Source organism: Cygnus olor, chromosome 3, assembly GCF_009769625.2.
Source record: "Cygnus olor isolate bCygOlo1 chromosome 3, bCygOlo1.pri.v2, whole genome shotgun sequence".
NCBI classification, from domain to species: Eukaryota; Metazoa; Chordata; class Aves; order Anseriformes; family Anatidae; genus Cygnus; species Cygnus olor.
The window spans coordinates 36,737,464-36,757,383 of record NC_049171.1 but is presented as its reverse complement, the minus strand read 5'-3'; the positions used below and the strand labels follow the sequence as shown (position 1 = coordinate 36,757,383).

The 19,920-nt window shown below is 43.9% G+C and overlaps 3 protein-coding genes across 3 annotated transcripts in view; 2 read left to right on the top strand and 1 right to left on the bottom strand.

The window, feature by feature from the left end:
- ME1 (malic enzyme 1) overlaps window positions 1-4,091 on the top strand; it is a 180,217-nt gene extending 176,126 nt beyond the window's left edge. The window contains exons 13-14 of the mRNA XM_040554032.1: window positions 2,213-2,311; window positions 3,735-4,091. Of these exons, the coding sequence (XP_040409966.1) occupies window positions 2,213-2,311; window positions 3,735-3,893 (258 nt within the window). The 3' untranslated portion in view covers window positions 3,894-4,091. The remainder of the gene's footprint in view (window positions 1-2,212; window positions 2,312-3,734) is intronic.
- Window positions 4,092-8,544: 4,453 nt separating this feature from the next.
- Window positions 8,545-18,274, top strand: PGM3 (phosphoglucomutase 3). The gene is made up of 13 exons (XM_040554029.1): window positions 8,545-8,672; window positions 9,095-9,300; window positions 9,930-10,114; window positions 10,588-10,655; window positions 10,960-11,093; window positions 11,264-11,459; window positions 13,544-13,701; window positions 14,493-14,576; window positions 15,106-15,204; window positions 15,546-15,662; window positions 16,326-16,448; window positions 17,318-17,491; window positions 18,068-18,274. The coding sequence occupies exons 2-13, from the start codon at window positions 9,097-9,099 to the stop codon at window positions 18,152-18,154; spliced, it is 1,629 nt and encodes a 542-aa protein (XP_040409963.1). The 5' UTR covers window positions 8,545-8,672; window positions 9,095-9,096; the 3' UTR covers window positions 18,155-18,274.
- Window positions 18,275-19,319: 1,045 nt separating this feature from the next.
- DOP1A (DOP1 leucine zipper like protein A) overlaps window positions 19,320-19,920 on the bottom strand; it is a 63,877-nt gene continuing 63,276 nt past the window's right edge. Inside the window, 1 exon segment of the mRNA XM_040554031.1 lies at window positions 19,320-19,914. Coding sequence (XP_040409965.1) covers window positions 19,609-19,914 — 306 coding nt within the window. The 3' untranslated portion in view covers window positions 19,320-19,608.

Here is a 19,920-nt window from a genome sequence, read left to right as displayed (position 1 = left end):
CTTTGCAAATGTTTGCTTCTGTGCTTTTGCTTACAGAAGTATATCAGAAGGACTAGCGGGCCACCTGTATAGGCTAAGCTTGGCTACCTCTCCCACTTCACGCATCGCCCTAATCTTTTACGGCTTGCTTTCTGTCAACCCCGTCACAAGACAGAAGTACTCTACTCCTGACCCTTTTTCTCAGCACTGCATTTCACTAACAGCAACTTGCTGTTGATCTCTTCAGATTTCATCTTTCCTGCAGAGACCCATTAAGCTACCAGCAAAAATCTCTTCTTCCAAGCTCCTCTTTACACCTTCAGCTGCACACCTTGTTCTGTCAAAGGGCTGTGCACCATTTTTAGATAACCTAGTTTCTGTTACAGAAAGCAAAGACTAGATCGTACGTTATCGTAGCTCCACCTAGTGGATTTTTTTTTTGTTGTATTTCTCAATACCAGATGTATGTTTGCTCTATTTCTCAATATCAGATTAAAATGTAAACAAGTAGTTTGCCTTCACTAGTTATACTGAACAGGAGTATCTAATCTCTTGTTGCACTTGTTACCATTTCCCCTCCAAATGCAAAAACCTTACTGCACCCAGCAAGGTATTGGGTAGGTTACAGAAGAGAGCAGTTCCTCTGTGAACCTGGAGTTACTGTAGTGTTAGCTACTTAATTCAGACTTTTCACCTGCTTATTCCAGGAGGACAAGCTGATGATAGCCAGGCATCTCTTGAAGCAGGCCTAGTTGTCGGTAAGCAAATTACCCAAGGTCCTGTTTCCCACATGCAACAGAAAATGTAGGATGCAGTTGTTGTTGCTGTGTTTCAAGTATCTTGCTACTACCTTCCCTCAAAAATACACTTCATGCTTTCTCTCTGGGCCATGTTACCAGTTCCCTGGACTTCCCTGGTGTTTCCAGAACCTCTGGATGGGCCATACGTGTCTCCACCAGACATTATTTGGTCAGCATTTTCCTTCTGTCCACAGTGTACCCCTACAGGTCACATCACACCCCGCACTCCTGGGCCTCTCAGTGATGTGGCTCTAACCCTCTGGTGTCTAAGCTAATTGCACAAAGATGTGCCTAAACGCTTTCTTGTTTCCTCTGAAGGGAACACTAAGGTGCCTCCACGTTATGCTTTTATTTTGGATCAGAATGGTCCTTCAGGAGCAAATTTCCCTGCTATCCCTACATACAGCACCTCGGTCCACAGCGCAGTGTGGGCTTGGGCAGGGAGGGGGACTGATTTCCTTCTGGGTGAAACTACATGGAAGGATTCACTCCAGGAGCAAGCCTAAAGTACTAAACTGCAATGGAAACTGTTTAGAAAATATAACAGATTTAAGAAGTCAGAGCTGGCACTCTATGAAGAACCTCCTTTTCCTGTTACTGTTATGTGCTCTCAGCTGTTCAAAGGGCAAGCCATGCTTTCTAGATCCGTTCATGGCTGGAGATGACTGCAAAACATTTCTAGTCTTGGTGGAAAGACCAAGTAAGAGTATCCAGGCCATAGAGGAGATGGTCTTCTCGGATGTGAATCAGAACTTCTGTATCATTCTTTGTTTTCCCTAATCAGTCTGGTAAAAAATCAAGCAGAGATCAAAATAATTTTTTTTAGTTATTTGTTATGGATGAGATGGCAGACCTACAGAAGCCTTCAAGTGAAGTGGACAGACCTGCTCTAGAAGCAGTGTTTTTTTTTTTTTTTGGCCCAACAAGCCAGATTTTATCATTAGACCCTGAATAATCTTTGACTTTGTTTTGCATTTGACTGTATTTCTTCTTAGGATCTCATACAAGCTAGATGGATGAGCTGGATGCACAAGAAGCGTGGTCAACTACTAGTAATTTTATTCGAAGCATTTTAGAGTGAAAGGTTTCATCTCTATTGTTTTTCTACTTTTTTCTATTAATTTGATATTAATAAATCTTTCTTTTCCTTCCACCCTACCTACAAACATATGAGGGAATCAGGGTTCAGTATAGTCATAGCAAAATAGACTTATCGTCTGAGTGAGAAAAGGGCATAGCTCCCTACATTTCTAACTCTCAGGTAATTGTACCTAATGATCAGGCTGATTGTTAAAAATACCACCTAGGTGGATTAAGCAGTACCTGTATAATTTGCCAAAGCAGAATCGTTTCGTTGTGTAAGACTAGATCACCATCTAATAAAGCTACAGCAGTATCTCATTTGAAGTTAAACATATCTGCTTTATTTCTAGGTAATAGCTGAGCAAGTTTCAGAGGAGAATTTACAGGAAGGTCGCCTGTACCCTCCTTTAGTCACAATTCAGCATGTGTCACTGAAAATCGCTGTGAGGGTAAGTCATTTCAATCTTTTCTGGCTTCTTTTGTTCCTGCTCTCTGTATGTAATTGAGCATTTAATTAGATCAGCTAACACATCTCTACACAAGCTGAAGTAGATTTATATCAATCTTAGTCTAGAGTAGCTTCTGAATTAAATTTAAATTCATAAAGGTAACCCCAGATTTAATCCGAATACACGAAGGAAAGAGATGGAACTATGCCAAGTGTTTATTTATTGATGTGAAAGTGGAGTGATGTCTGCAGAGCCCAAACTACTGTCTGCCAGGTGGGCACTGGTCCCCACGTTGACCGTCATGAGAGCTGCACACTCAAAGGCTTTTGGCCCTTCCTAATTACCAGTTGCCTGTTGACAGAGTAAATCACACCCTTCATCCAGACACTATTTCCATTTGTTCCAGCCCTCGTTCTGGCCTGTCAGAATAACTAACTACAGGGGGTGCTTTCTGTTTATGGCTCGGGTTTTCCAGAGGGAAGGAGGATTTTTTTTTGTTTGTTTTTTTACTGGCAAATACAGAGACGATATGAGTAGACTTTCAGTAGCTGACCTAAACCTGCAGTTCACCAAGAAATTTGCCTGCCCTGGGGAGACAAAGTTTTCAAATAATGTACCTATCCCAGTTCGTCCCTCGGTCAACCAGCGTGTCAACCTTCTTTTGTTTCACAGATGAATGTCCAGATAAAAGACATCTTTCTCAGGTAGATGGATGTTCTTCAGACGTGGGAGGCTGCTTTGATGTGTTGACTGGCCTCTAACCCCTTCTAAACTTCATTTCTGTTGCAGCTATATCTGGGATGCAGTAATTGATTCTGGGCTTGCTGATTTCTATGTGAGGAAAAAAACAAGCAAATTTATGTATTTCCCCCAGCCATCTCTAGAATAAAACCTGTGCTCTGTGTGGGACTAATTTTTATTGTGCGTTTACCTTTGAGAAATCTATTATCTCACTATGGCAAAAAATAAACTTCTCTCATATGCAGGGAGCATGGAGACTTTGAACAAATCACACTTGTCTTACAGTGCTTTGAAGAAGATGGTAAACCAGGGTAACTTGCACAAAGAAAAGCAGAAATAGTATCTCTGTGCTTGAGGGTTGTGGAATATTTTATTCCACCTGAATAATAAAGTCTAAATATTAGTAGATGAAGCGAAACACTGTATTTAGAACAGAAAATGCATGTAATCCTGTAAGAGTTGAAAAGCAGCATGAGTCAGACTCAGTTAAACAAATGCAGACATCACCATATTCCTAATCTTACTGTATACTATCCTGGATCCAGCATAACTTTAGATGACTGTGAACGCCAGAAAAGATAAATTGTCGTCTTGATTTTGAACTAATTCCTACTTTTAAATCCTGTTAAATGTACTCAAATAGTTTATCAGCACTAATTAGGATTTTAATATATCGTTCCAGATTGCAGAGGAAGCCTACAGGAATAACACAGCCTCCACCTATCCTCAGCCCAAGGACCTAGAAGCCTTCATCCAGTCTCAGATTTACAGTACTGATTATAACAGCTTTGTGGCTGACTCATATACCTGGCCTGAAGAAGCGATGAAAGTGAAACTGTAAATATTTAATGAAGATTAAACAAATTAGCAGGAGAGAAAAAGCATTAAAATATTCAGAACATTTCTACCTAGTGAGCCTAAGAGTAGCTAATTTTTTAAGATGGAGAAAACTTTTTCTAAATTGTAATATTTGGTTAGAAACTCAGATTAAGAAGTCATATTAATTATACATGAGAAAATTAAAATTAATCTGAGAAATGTATTTGTGTTGTTTTTTTATTTGTTATTGCATTTGAAATATCCTACACTATGGTTTTCACAGATCCTTTTGTTATCAAAATAAGTGGTTGTACCTTAAGTTCAGAGTTTTGTCACATGTGTCAGTGAGAACTTAAGCAGAAAATGGTACAATGGAAAATTAGGAAATACATACAATGACTGTTTAATCCATTACAAGTCACAATGTAATTTGTATAAATTGTCAAGCAAATTAAAAAAAAAAAGGCAATTTAAAGAACAGTAATTTTAGAACATTTTCCACCAAAGAGAAACCTTACGGGTCAGTCATATGTGGAGTAATGAAAATTTTCTAATGAGACCTGAACAAGCAGAAACTTGTGTTCAGATATGATTAGGATACTTCAATGTTACTTAACAGCAAAAGTGAAATCCTGTAAATTATCACTGATTTCATTCTTCCCCAGCAAGATAACTGCCATTTTGATACATTGCAATGGTCTGGCTTAAAGTTCATGGAGTTACTTGCACTCCATTTTCTGACAATGAGAGAATATCGGGACATTATGAATAGGCTGATGCTTGACAAAGTATTTTTCTTAGAAATATCAGTCAGCTGGCTAGTAGGCTTCTTGTGTATTAAACCTAATGAATTGCTGTTTTATACACACCATATAAACCTTTGAGTATTTCAGGCCAATATGTTTTTAAACACATATGGGATAAAGTATTATTCTTTGTAACAAACTTCCAAACCATGCAGCTGACGTCTACTAAATGAATAATTATTATGAGGAAAAGCATCGATCATTATGGGGGAAGCAAACACATTAATTCTACATTTCTCTCACTAAGTACTATTTAGCTCAGTTTCTCTGTAAGTTTTTAGAAGTTTGTTGATAATTCAGCACGTTGAATATGTTTATCTACCCACTGATTTCAAATGAAGGTATCTTCTTACTGTTTTTTTTTTTTAAACCCTTCTTATCTGTCAACCAGATATCAAATGATACCTGGCCTTTATTTTTCTACAAAGTGATTCCCTCTGCAAACCTCAACAGAAGCATTCATGGACGCTCTCATGACCTGCATTATCTGGATTCATAATTAGCATAACCAGAAATAAAAGTCATGAGTCTGTGGTTTTCCTTATGAGGAATCATAACTAGATAGTATCATCAGCAGTTTCTTCCTTTAGAAAAAAATGAAGAATGCTCGTGCTCACAATAAAGCTGTAGACAGCTCTAACTCAATTGTTTGAACATTCTCCTGCACAGACTTTCTGATCTATGTCAATGTTGTCTTTCAAATTTCCCACTGGTTGAAATCTCATGGATAAGGCCTATTTCTAAATCAGTTTGGTTTGCTGCTTTAAAAGAAAATTTTTTATCATTTGACAGCTTCCCAACAGGACTGAATGCAAATTCTTTTATTGTTTTTAAGTCATGACCATGTGGAATCTGCACTGACATCCTGACACATCAGTGTTTTAAACAAACAAACAAAACCACAATGAATTATTAGCTGTTATAGAATTACCACTCCATGAAAAATGTAATGTACTTTGTGGACGGTTCTGGAAACAAAGTGTAGTTGAACATTTTGATTTATTTATTTTTGTCTGCTCTCATGCTTTAGAGGTATTTCTACAAAAATGGATTTTATTTGTCCAGACCTTCAGCTCTGCCACAGCTGCAGACTGCAGGTCCTGAATTCAAAAAGAAGAGAGAGAGAAACTTTCTGCTTCATTGCATAATAGGAAACCATACACATTTTTTTTCTTATGAAAAAAAATTATTTAAAATTTCCTTGATTTGGAATAAAAAAATCTTTTGTATTAATTTTGTAGTCATCGTCAGAGCGTACTGAAACACAATCATTAAAAAGCTGCTGTCAGAATTGTTTGATTTTTAGATTTGAGCAGCTGAGCCTCAACAGCTCAACAGTATGTGTGGTTTTATTGCTCTGTACCAATTTTCAAGGTACGGTGACAAAGCAGAAGGCATCTGCTGGCGGTTCTTTGTGGCACAGCTGCTTCGGACTTTTCAGTCACATTCTTCATCTACGTATTATATTGATAACATTTAAATATGATAATCCATTGTATTATACATATAATATAGGGGAAAAAAAGAGGAAACACTAAAATTTATTCATCTCATCTTAGGTGTTTTCCTTTCCAACATGCTTGGTCTAACAGTATAAATGTGAAATACAATGAGTTGAACAACTACTACTATTAAGAATTACTATTAATGTAACGAGACCGTAATGAGATGATAGCAAAAGGATATTGGAAATGGTGCCAATAGCACTAAAAGATTGTAAAGATAGTGCCCAAAGCTTACACGTGATGGAGTGAGGTGGGCTTTCTTCCCCCTCTCTGCTTTGTTTAAAAGCAAAATTCGATACTGCGGTCGGGCACAAAAGTCTTTGCATTTCATGGGTTTGTGGAATGAAGTGAGATGATTCATAAAGCAGCAAAAGAAGTAAAAGATGCTGCATGCACTAAATCTTGACTGTATCAGTAAGACTCCGTTCAGTAGGATGTGCTTTTGTATTGGAAACCATATTAATATGCCAGAGTAAAGGGGAAAGTGGCTCTTGAGAATCTTGCCCCTTACCCAATGGGCATCTGATCAGTAAAGTCAACCTACTTGCTGGATCTATTAAAAGAAAAAAAAATAATTTACAAAGTGTTTATGATTGTACACACTGTATAGAGAGGTATTATTATAAGCAAGTATTCACTCTAAGAGATGAAGCATTCTCAGGATTATTGATGATAAAAAGCATTTTAGACCATGAAAACCTTGAGATTATCTTGCCTGATCTCCCACAAAACATGGCCTGTTGCATTTCTCTTTATTCCTACAGTGTTTTAAAATTGAGCACTTCATGGAAACAAAACTCTGCCTGCAACCAAAGAGCAGGAGAGAATTCACATGTCCTCAGCACTTGAGGCTCTTGTACACCAGGAGAGAACTTTCACTGATGTAAGCAAGTCTGTGGTTAGTCCTGCAAAGAGAGGTTTATCATGTCAAGTTCCTTGACAATCTGTCATTAGGGAAAAAAAATCTTTCTATACGAGCCCTCCATATGCAACACATAAAACTCCTCTCTGAAGACTGGTGAAAGGGTGCATTTTAAAGAGATATCTGATCTTATATGTAAGTTTCCAAAAGAATCATGAAGCCACCTTGCTACCCAATAAATTCTTCTAATGTTTAATTATTCTTATTCCAAGGAAAATGCATATACTTCTAGGCTGAGTTTGTCCAGCCATTGCCCTATTTTATAATCAGCCTTACGCTCCTGGCGAGGTTCTCTAGGCAAGTATTTACACTGCTTAGCTGCCACGTGTAGCTTCTTTTCCAGCAGGGTAGCCCCCTGGAACTCATTACACTCAGTTCTGCTTCCCAGTTCACGGGCCGGTTCTGTCAGCGTTTGTGCCACTCCTCTCCATGACATCCTGCCACTTGGGGCTGGTTTACATTGCAGTATTTCACTGGGGCATTACAGTATTTCAAAAGCAGAATGTCAGCACACGTGGCAGCCCCTTCTGAGGGAAATAAGGTGGTTTCGCTGGAGTAATGCGGAGTGCAATGTACGTCTGCGTCCCCGTGAGGGGAGCGCTGCCTTCGTAAGGCACGGCTCCATAACCTGGCAGCCCCTGAGGGACGACCCTAGCCAAGCTCTCGTGAACGCCGTGCCGATGCCAGCTACCTTACTAAGCCTTCCCCGCCCGAACAAAGCCAAGACTCGAATAAATCACTAAAAACAAGGCGCTTTTATTTCTCGGCTCCTGAAGCACCAGACCCTTTGCGCCCCCCGCCTTCTCTCCGGGGTCCGCCGCCGCCGGCGTGGGCCGCCATGAGGCGGGCGGGGGCGCGCACGCGCGCTGGGCTCCCGGGCAGCGGCGGCCGTTGTGGCGGGGGAGCAGCACCAACGGTCGCCGCCGTTTGAAGCTCAACGGTCGGTGCGCGCGGGCGGGCGTGAGGTGAGCCTCGCTGAGGTGAGGCGAGGCAGGGGGAGGGGCTCCATCCCTCCTTCCCCTCCTGTCCCGCGGGCTGGGGTCTCGGAGCCGCTGCAGGGCGTCCCGTCAGCGGTAGCCGCGTTGCCCAGGTAGAGGGAGTGGGCAGGCTCCTGCGCAACCGAGCCGGGCTCAGCCCGTGAGGCGCGGGGGGGTGGGGGGGTACGACTGTCAGGGCGCCTCCGCCGGTCCCGCGGGGAGACCCCACGGCCCCCGGAAAGCGATCGCGATGCGGGTGCGGCGCCAGCTGCCGAGCGGGCGGGGCTCGGCTGCTACGTGGCCGCGCTGAGCCCGGAAGAGGAGGGCGGTGGCGGCTAGGGGCGGTGGGTCCGGGCGCCGCCCCCTTGTAACCAAGGCGGCTGAGCCCCGGGGGGTTGCTCCTGTCGGGGTGCTCGGGCGGCACCCCCGGCCCAGAGCCCCTCAGCGCTACGGGTCCCGGGAGCGGCACGAGGGCTGTCGTGTTCTGTCGTGTTCCGTCTGTGTTCAGTCTGTGTTCGCGCGCCTGGCTGAGCCGCAGTCCGAAGAAAATACCCGCTGACACAGCCAGGAGCTTCCCTGCAATTTGTGAGGGTAAGAAGAGGGACTTCAGGCTGCATGTGGTCTCAAGGGTTAGAGCGTGGAGCCGTGGCCACGCGCAATGAGTGGCTAGTGCTGAAGTGGGAAACGGCTGGCCCTTTGCCAAGAGCTTTGCTGGGAGCCCTGCCAGTAGACAACTGAAAATCTCAGATCTCCTCGCCTAAATTGCTTGTGATCTGATGAAATCTGGCCCTGCTCTGTTTGTCTAGTGTTGCACTGGGAAAGCAGAGGCTCCTTCATGGGTTGCGCCCGTAGTGGTCCTCCCCACAGTCCCACCAAGGGGTTTATGGGGCTGTTGATGGTATTGTGTTGACCTCGGTTTAAGATATCTGTAGCCTTCAAAATTAAATGAAGTGCAAACTGTGAAACTAATGACTTGCTTCTCTCATGGGCATCTCTGCTACTTCCTTCTCTAGAAATGGATTTTGAAGCACTGCAAAAATACTCAGCGTTGCATCCTAAGCCTGCTGGACTTACTCTTCAGTATGGCACTGCTGGATTCCGCAGCAAGGCAGAGCAGCTCGATCACGTCATGTTCCGCATGGGCTTGCTGGCAGCTCTCAGGTCCAGAGCCACAGGATCTACCATCGGTGTCATGGTTACAGCATCTCACAATCCTGAAGTAAGAACAACCTTTTATTTTAAAAGAAATCAGCTGGGGTCACTGGCAGAATCAAAGCTCCTCACAATAATGGGAACAAAAAGTACCCATAGGCCACGTCCTGCAGGTACCTGCACCTCCTTAAGGGACATGTTCAGCCTGCTTCCTTGAAATATGATCTGTGGTATGTTTAGCATTACTTTTCCCCATATATGTGGGAGGGTTCATTTGCTGTCATGTGGAAAAGTGAATGCTGTAATGTAGGAAATTAGTAACATGGGAAAGGCCAGGAGTACTGTTGAAAAGATGAACATTCGAGCAAAATCTGGTATTTTAAAGAAAAAGTAAAATGCAGTAGTTACAAATCAAACACTTAGACTTCTGTTGCTGTGGAGTATTCCTTAAGACATTTTAATGTTAAGTGAACTTGATGCCAAAATTATAGGGGAGGGGGAATCTGTGACTTAATATGCTGCTTGTATTACTTTGGGGGATTGTTGGAGGCTGGAATAAATAGCTAAGCTATGGCTTTCCAGAAGCATTCCATATTTAAAGAAGCAATGTGATTAAGTCTTGTGTCAGTTGTCTTCAAAGAGCTTTTAAGTTTCCCACTTTCAGTCTTAATATGTTTTGTTCTGTTTCCTTCTAAGGAAGATAACGGTGTGAAGCTGGTTGATCCTCTCGGTGAAATGCTGCACCCTTCCTGGGAAGAATATGCCACCCAACTAGCAAATGCAGAGGAGCAAGAGTTACAGAAAACACTAACTGAGATCTGCCAAAAAGCAGCAGTAAACCAGCAAAAAGATGCTTCAGTGTTTCTTGGTAGAGACACCAGGTAATTACAAAATAGATGTATGCTGCTTTTACAGAGGTGCCAGCAGCTTGTTCCTGAGGGCTGCAGAGAGCTGCTCACCCAGCAGCCACGTTGGGCCTTTTGCACTGATTTGTGATGATAGCAATCAGAAGAAGCATTCCAACGTTGTTGCTGTATTAGCTTCTCTGATAATTACAAGAACTTCCTAGCACTGCTTCTGAATTGAATGCTTTAGTGTTCTGTTTTGTGGGCACCGTGTCACCTCCAGGTGTGTTTTGAAGTTCACTCATCTCTGCAGTTCTTTGGTCTAGTGACTGTCAAACTTTTTTATTGTTGACCCCGTCAGTAGAGAAAGGTATGGATTTCTTCATGTTGAACCTAAGTCTACTGGCAGGAAACCTACTTTTCATAGTCATCTTCCACAAGCGTTTCCTTTCCAAACTATGCATAAATGTTTCCTGTAAAGGTTATCAGTTGTGTGTGTTGTTTTCCAGACCAAGCAGCAAGAAGCTTTCACAGGCGGTAATAGATGGTGTTTCCGTTCTGGGCGGTCAGTACCACGGTATGTTGAGCTTTTGTAGTTCTGGTCTGATTTCAGGTTTCTTCGTAAATGTGACCCTGCTGTGTAGACCCAAGGCAGTAGCCCAGCTACTGTTTCCACTTTTGCTTGTAACACTCTTCTTTCAGAAGATTCGTATTGCTTTAATGCATGGGGGTTCATCTTTTCTTAGCAGAACTTGAAAAAATTCTTGTGTGTTTCCTGCGTTGTGTTTGGTTATTGTAGAATAGGAAATATCGTACTGCTTTTAAGGAGGAATTAATTCAGTGTTCTATTTTTGAATATTGTGCCCTTTGTTTTATGTTAGATTATGGTCTGGTGACCACACCACAGCTACATTACATGGTCTGCTGTCAGAACACCCGGGGGCAGTACGGGAAACCAACGCTGGAAGGTTATTACCAAAAACTGTCGAAAGCTTTTATGGAACTGATAAAAAAGGTGATTGCTGGTTCTTGTCTTCTTCTTGCAAGTGTACAAAACGGGTATCTTCTGATTGTTAGCCTGTTTGGGCCTGAAATTTTGAATTCAGCATGTTTCTAGGTGTGGTGAGGGCGCCTATGGTGTCGCTCGGGTATGAGTTCACTTTGCCTTTCTTCCTGTGTGCCAAGTCTCCCGGCTCTGGAGAGGGTCAGTGGCATCTGAAGATTGACTGTGCCAATGGTATCGGAGCCCTGAAACTGTCGGAGATGCAGCCCTACCTCCCAAAGGAGGTGCTAATTCACATCTATAACGACGGAACCAAGGAGAAACTCAATCACTTATGTGGTGCGGATTTTGTAAAAGTTCACCAGAAGCCACCTAAAGGTACGTAGTCAGTCTATAAATTTTTATAAATATAAATATTTATATTTATGTCCTCTCCAGATCTGAAAGTGCAGGGTGTAGCAGCTGCAGGTGAGCTGAGCTCCCTTGTTTCTTACTTAGTGACTATGAATGGTTCTGCTCGTGTGATGGAAAGAGGGAAGGAACCCTCTGGCAGTTTTGGGCACAATCCTAGGTCAGAACTGTTTGGAGATCTGTGATGGGCTGATACGTGACCTGAATGTTAAGCTGGTGGAGCCCAAGGATCAGCGAGGACACTAGCTTAGTTTTATCTCCCGATGTGTTATCAGGAAATGTTGACGTTGTGGGGATTTGTTATCAGGAAATGTTGACGTTGTGAGTTAGGCTCACAGAGGCTTTCCCAGGTTCCTGAGGAAGAGCTGGTGTAATTAACCCTTTGGTGCCAGCAAAGTGACGAATTGACCTCACCCAGGGGGAAGATGACTTGAACCGGCTGCCTGCAGAGAGCAGAAAGGAAAATCCCCAAAGTGGGAGAACAGGTCGCTTTGAATATTAGATTACCCGAGGCTAAACGGGGCTCTCCAGTCAACAACTGCACCCTCACCGCAGCTGTTGGCCACGTCTGGCCACGGTGGTACAGTGGCATTGCCCCCTTGCGTGCTGCCTGCAGGAGCATGTTTGGGGTTCCTGTGCTTCGCAGGACAGAAGGTGTCAGCAGCGCGGGCAGGTTTTCTTGTCTGCTTGCATACTCAAGTCTGTTCCCCCAAGAAGGGGTTGCAGGGTGCAGAGCATCCTTTGGAGCTCCGAGCTACGCTCCTAATGGGCTCTGAAATCGGCCTGGGGATGGCCAGCTGCAGAGCTTCTGAGAAGTGAACTCAGAGGTTAACGCGAGGAAGGGTCTTGGTCAGCATCTTGGAGAAAAAAAGCCAGATGTACCTTAATGAAAGAGCATTTCATTTGCGTGTGCCATTGCTCTGTCATATGGTGACTGCTTCCTAGCCGTTTCTGTACTGGCGCTAAGCCTACAGAGGTTCTGAGGCAGGCGCTCCCCGTGCGTTACACACACTGCTGAATGAATTGAATAGTGAGCCAGCAAAGCATGAGGTATTCTAAGGCCACCAGATCCACTCGTATGTTGTTCAGCTCTGAGAGTTGCTGGTGGTTGCTTTGGGGTGGGATTGTTTTACCAGCGTTGGGGTTTGCGGGCTGTCTCTTGCCGCAACTCTACTGCGGTGACGGCGTCGCTGACGGGTGTGTGTTTGCCTTCTGCTGGGACAGCGCCTCGGGTGCCAACGGGAGCGAGGTGACGGCACAGGTTTGTCAGGTGGGAACAGAATACAGTTAAGAAGTCTAAACTGTATCTTGAAGAAAAAGGGTTTTGAGGTAAGGGGTTTGTGGTTAATCCCCACGTGCCTTGGAAATATGTGGCAATGTTACGCCAAGAGCATACAGCAGACTTGCCAGGTGTCGGGAACTGCAGGCAAGGTGGCTTTGGAGCCCTCGCATGCCTCAGGATGCACTGAGGGAGGGCTGGGCGAGCGCCTGGCTTCTACCAAGGGCAGCCAGTGGCTGCTCACCACGTCAGGCTCCTGCCCTGGGTGTCACTGCAGGCCTCGGCTCGCCCCGCTCCGTATGGAGCAGTGCAACCTGCCTCGGGCCCTGGGCGGTGGGAGCCCATCGGGAGGCTCTGTGGGGACCCGCTGTGTGGGCAGGCTGTGGTGGTTGCGTTGCGCGGGCTTTGTCCTTGTATCGTCACATGTCCTGTGCCTCCTGCCACCATTTAGAGGTGTGAAGATATGCACAGTGGTGCTGCTGGGACTGATTTTGTATGCTGCTGGGGAGAAGGTGTAGCGTAATAAATATTTAGAGAGCCTGCCTTTTTGATGTTACTGTTTGTAGGCATGAACAGGGGCTTTGCCACTGCCATTTAGTACAGCGTCACTGTTGCAAGTTTCTTGGTAAAAGCGGTATCAGTTTTTGACCATCGATTTTGTGTGTGTCTGCACAGAGCTAATTTCTGGAAGAGGTCTGTGCTGGGGCTAATTTAAACGTTTTGTAACCTTTTTTTTCCATCTCTAACTTGCATTTCTAACTCTGTGCACTAGGGCTAGATATGAAGCCTAATGAGAGATGCTGCTCATTCGATGGCGATGCAGATAGAATTGTGTATTACTACACAGACATAGCTGGCCATTTTCACCTCATAGATGGAGATAAAATAGCAACTTTGATTAGTATCTTCCTTAAAGAACTTCTTGCCAAGGTAACTTTAACGTATGAATTGAATGCTCGTGCTTTAAATGGAGAAAAGTGTAAAATACTCGAAAAGAACTGTGTTAGTTTGTACCCGTGTAGTTTTTCTACATCTACCTAATGTGAACCCACTTTAAAGAGATGTTTTGTACCTCATTGGCATGGCAAAAATGTTACTTTTATAGGGCTGTGGTTTCCAGGCGCCAAATAAAAATCTGAGCACTGAAATTTGAACCTTGAAGCTTTTCTTAGTGAGAGTGAACTTTTTCCTATTTCTGTGCTGAATGTAGTGATATTCCATTCTCTTGTTCTGATATGTTTCATTACTTTTTTGGGTTCAGTACTCAGTGTTTCTATGAAACTTAAGCATTCCACTTGCATGAAAACTTATGACAGCCATGGGGTTTGTATGTCATCATTCCAAAACTGCTATCTGCAGCACAGCGTCCATCCTCCCTGGGGAACAGGAAAAAAAAAACTTCTCAGAAGTTTTCCTACGCTTGGTGTGTTAACAGTAGGTGCTCAGTTTGCAAAGCCCAAGGTCCCTGAGTGGAAAGCTGCTTCAAGCCAGCCGCAAAAAACTGTCATACACAAAGACTTGAATAAGATTCCTGTTACCTTATATGTGTGGATGCTCTCTGATGAGTGAGCTAATGCATTCCTCTGATACACAGGAGTTTTAAGGGTCTGTAGAACGTAGATCCCATCCTGCACAAGTATTCTGATTCTCCTTCCACTTGCCCTACCCCTCTGACTGCGTGCCTGGGGACAGTAAAGTGCTTTGCTTCTTGGTTTGCTCAGGTGGGACAGACTTTGAAGATGGCAGTAGTACAAACAGCCTACGCCAATGGGAGTTCAACGCGGTACCTTGAGGAAACACTGCAGGTATTCTCTAATTTATCCCTGGTAGTGTTCTGCAAACATTGTTTACGTTTCTAGTAAGTGTTACTGTAACATGATCATTAGGAAAACTCAACCTAGGCTAAAACAAGTGACTCATTTTAAAACCTGTAGCAGTTACTAAATTAGTGGTGGGAAAGGAGATTTGGAAGAACAAAGCTGAAAAATGCTAGTCAGCTTTTACTACTTTAAAAAAAAAATTGGCAAAAGTTAAACAAAATCAGGAGTTTCTTGGTTGCGGTTTTTGTTTTTGAATCAACCTTTATTTCCATTTGAAGAAATGAAATCCTCCTTTTCATGCAGTTCGCTGAAGTAGCGGGTAATTTAAGCTCTTGGAAGTCAGTAGCTGTGAAAGGCAGCTTGGTTAGTTAGTAACAGCCCACCTGGGCTGGTGCCCAGTTTCTGGCCCTTCCTACACTTCAGTTTGTTACCAGTCACTTCAGCTGCAGTTACCATCTGCTGACCAGAGTGAGTCTGTAACACTGTTTATGTTCTCTGTATGTCTGGGTTGTAGGTGCCTGTTCACTGTGTGAAAACTGGAGTGAAACACTTGCATCACAAGGCTCAGGAGTTTGATGTTGGTGTTTATTTTGAGGCAAATGGACACGGGACAGTAAGTACAAGCATGCAATGCATCATATCTGCAGCCAAGACATACAAAAAGTGTCAAATTAGCCTGAGAAAGGTCTTTTCACTGTCTGCTTACGGTTATAAATGAGACTTTTCTCTCCCACTTTGAGAGCAGGCTTGTTTTCTCCCTTCTTTCTTTATCATAGCATTGCCACTACCTTTTCTGTTCTGTGGGGGGATGCGAATTCATGGAAGCAAACCTTAATTATTTGGGCCTAAGCGGTAGAAGGCTTTCTTCTTTTTACCCCTTGCTATGTGGGCTTTCCTCCTTGATGTGGGCTGGTCTTGACAAGCTCTTTTTTTCTTTTTCTTTTTCAATTCTAGGTACTCTTTAGCAAAGCTGCTGAAAATACAATAAGACAACTGGCAAAAGAAGAGAGAGATGATGCAAAAAAGGAAGCAGCGAAGGTGCTTGAAAACCTGATTGACCTCATTAATCAGGTAAAAGCTGAGAGAAATAAATCACTATGGGGACAGGCATGGGGCTAACGCTGTTCAGGGACGGTTGGAGCAGGAAGTAGCGTGCTGTGATAGAAAGCGAGAGGAAAGGGGCAGTAGCAGTCTTCAGAAGATGTAATACTTTCTCGGGAATGGATGCAGAATGCTGTAGTCTGGTGTAGGCTTCTGGGTTCAGAATCAAAAGAGGGAATAGGATGGCAGGAGAACCTAGTGATAGTATGTGACTTGTTCACGATTCAATAGCAAGTAATCTTTCAGCTGATGTTTTTCACTGACGTTTTTGGTATGGGAGGGTGGAGACATTCCAGTGTCCATGCAGCCATGGGAAGCCCCATGTGTCCTAGCACAGCCAGTGTTTTTCCAGGAGTAGTGTCCAGTCACACTTCACGGGCCAGCTTTAAGCATCCTAACCCCAGAAGAGGGGTGAGGTGCCGGTTCTCACTAAGAAAGCTGCACAAGCATGCTGCGGTTCTCCTTAACCACAAATTAAGTGTGTAGGAAAAACAGGAGGAAAAAAAATCCTACCCAAAGAGAGACAAGTCAGCTGCCTGCATGTTTATTCAGGTGGAAACGCTGATCATGTCGTGCCTTCATTTCTGCACTGTTGATTTCTCCAGTTCTTCCCTTTCCCTCCCCTGCTCACAGACGGTGGGCGATGCCATCTCAGACATGCTGGTGATCGAAGCCATCCTGGCTCTGAAAGGTCTGACTCTGCACCAGTGGGATGCCTTCTACACCGACTTCCCAAACCGGCTGCTCAAAGTTCAGGTTAGTTACAGCGCGCCGTCTCGGGCACAGCAGTGCCTTGCGGCCCTGAACTGAGCAGGTATTGCCTGCGTATAGAGAGATGAACTTCATCTTAAAGCTGAAATGGCCCATGGAAGGATTGGGGTAGGCCAAACAGTCCATGAAACAGCCCAGAAAAGGGATGAGAGTTTCACTTAGGCTCAAATAAAAATGTCTTAAGCAAATGATGAAATAATAGTCACCTATGTTAAATGGAAAAACCTGACCAAAACAGAGGCAGGGAAGTAGCTCGTTACTTATTTTGAAGTAGTCAGTGTGAGTTAATGTGACAAGTTGCACAATGTAGTGCTGGTGTTTCATAGTGTTGTCTTGCCTGCTCTCTTTAGTGATGAGTAGTTTTGTTAACAGTGCTCCTATTCCTCACCTGAAAAAAAAGCGAAACTTACACTTTTCGTGCAAAGGAGCCAACCAGAGCATGTGGTTAAGACATCAGGGCCACAAGGGAAAAAAAAATTGTTTTCCAGCAGGTATTGCTATAGGTCAAAATTTAACTGTCCTGTTTTTCTGAGGCCCCTGCCTGCTCAGCAGCTGGATTTTTCTTCCTGTGCCACTTAGAACTCCAGTGATTAAGGTCTTCTTTCTCTTACCTTCTCCAGTATTCAAAGAGCTTGAGCAAAACAGGCTTCCATGCGGTGGCTTAGTCAGGCTTAGGGCGCAGAGCTCTCTTACTGTTTCCTTAAGTTAGCCACAGACAAGGGGACAAACTGAGCTGTCGTTCTGACAGTGTCACACACCAAAGCCTAAAGCCCTCTCTTACCAGTGGCCTGCTTCATTCCGCCTTCAGGGCGGTCTGTCCACATGCTGTGGCAGTAAGTCTGTGTCTGTTGCAGGTTGCCGACAGACAAGTTATCGAGACAACAGACGCGGAAAGACGGGCAGTTACACCTCCAGGGCTACAAGAGAAAATTGATGCGTTGGTGAAGAAGTACAAGTTCTCACGAGCATTTGTGCGTCCGTCGGGAACAGAAGACGTTGTTAGGATATACGCCGAAGCAGACACACAGGTCAGAACTTACACAACTTGTGTGTAAGCACTGGGGGATGGAACATAAATAAAATGCAACAGGTACTAGATTTGGAAAACGACTTAGTGATCAAAAGAAAATCTCTTCAGATTTTCTTTTATTTATAAAAGCAATGTTTAATGTTCTTAACATCTAACTCTAAAAGTTACATGTTTCCAAAGGCAGATTTGACACTAAATTATTTTGTAAAAAGAAAGTCAACCTTCTGAGAACTGAGGATTAAGACAAAAGTTACCTAGGCAGCCACTAACTGCATGATTTCTTAAGAGGCAAAGAGAAATCAGAGCAAACTTTGGATGCTCTTAAGAATTACTCTCTATGTGAACTTAAAAGTTGCAAAAGTTGCCACCCAAAGCTCTTTGAACAGTCATAGCTCACACCCCCATCTTCATGACCACAGTCGCATAAGGCACCTCAACATGACACAAAAATAGGGGGAGAACAGTACTTGCATGAACTGGCTGTTCAATGCTCTGGCTGTAGCACTGCATATTCATTCTAAATTTATTCTAAACTTCCACTCCTGACACCGCTGTAACTAACAATGTTCCACAGGAGAATGCTGATGCCCTTGCCCATGAAGTAAGCCTGGCCGTTTACCACCTTGCCGGTGGAAGAGGAGCACCACCCCAGCCGCTATAACAAACAATACAACGGCACCTGAAGTTCATAACGGGACTTTAAAATATTATTTTCCCTCCCATTTGCTAATGTGGATGTACTGAACTCTTCTTGATTGTTGCAAGGATTAATCAGAACTGAGCAGAATATTACTCTGGTTATTTCTTACCGCTGGCACCTTATCTCTTACTGCGATGCTCTTGCTGCTGGGTGTTGCCCTCCTCTCAGTTTGTCTGACGCCCGACACTGACCTGTTAGGGGTGCCAGCTGTACTCTGTGTGTGTCACTGCTCAGCATCCGGGGGGGGTTCACATCCAGAACAGAGCTGCAGCTCCAGCCTAAGACTGACGAACCATCTGCTCTACCAGGAGCAGCCCGGCTCCCAGCAGCTCCAGAGGAGGCTCACTGGAGGGGAGGCTCCCTTCAGCCTTATGGCACCTGGCTGCTGTCAGGCAGGAAAGGCAGAAAGCTGTAACAGAGCCAGCAGCTCGTCCTTCAGCCAGGCACGCCAGACATGTGTCTGTATTCTAACATGAGGTAGTAACAGGTATGTAATGAAACTGCAGCATTCAGCAGCTGGTACTCATATTAATTATAAGGGACCAGCTTTCACTGATTACCAGGCCTCTCACAGGCTAACTGCTGCGTTCATATTTTAGTGTTCCTGTGATGAATTCCCTGCCCCCTCCCCAGCTCACAGATTGTCACGCTGTGCCTGAAGTCCAGCTCCACCTCCCTCAGGGCCCTGTGATGGCTGCTGCATAAACAGCTCCTGTGCTGCCACCACCACATCCCTGTCACCTGCAGGCAGGCAGCACAAGGCCGTGCTGGGCTGGAGCCTGAGTTCACTTCAGGGGCAACACTGTAATGAGAGAGCGTTTGCAAATAATGTGTTATTGCAATAATAGCTTTTTTTTTTATGAAATTAAGATATGGCTTAAAAAAACACAGTAGCAGTGTTTATGATCATTTTAAAGTCTGATTTCTGTGACCCTTCCTACTCCCCCTCACTGTGAAGGGGATGGAACACTGAATACACAGGCATTGCTCATCCACATCTTTCAGTTATCTACCTCCAACAAAGATACTAACTGCATTAACTCTCAGCATGGCCTTTTAGAGATTGTTAAATAAGCACAAGTTCCAACGGATCAAAAAAAACCAAGACAAATAAACTGGAAACAAATTGAAAAAAATGTGCACCTTGTATTTTTTCGGATTTTTTTTTTTTAAGACAGAACTCAGGACAACAAAATGTGTACTGTAAATAGTAGGCACCGTAATCAATGAGCCACCAATAATTACACTTGATTCAGGCCACATCCAGAACTCTTATTTACAAATATTTAACTTAAATACAACATTAAGTATTTCATTACATACAAAGTAAGAAAAGAATACTATACACCTGGGAAAGATACAGTATTTCTTTTAAATAGGTACAATACATGTAGGCTGAACAGTACCGCTGTGGTTCATGTTTTTATGACCCCTTCAAGAAAATCCTTCTCCACCATTTCTTCTATCTTCTGCCTCGCTTTGCTGGAGAATTGCTTGAGGTTCTCCATCTTTATGTCCTTGTTCGGGAAGCAGTTGGGGTAAAGGACAGGGCTCCCTGAGTGTCCAACGCATCTGCTTGTGACTTTGCTGTTAAAAACTTGGCTGAGTACGTTAAAGAAAGGCAAAAGCTGCTCAATGCTGCGAACAGTGTAGATGGTTAAAAGCAGGTGGCCTGGCTCCCAGCTTAGTGTTTTCCCTGAGCTGTCCTCTTCTGGGTTTTTCTGTAA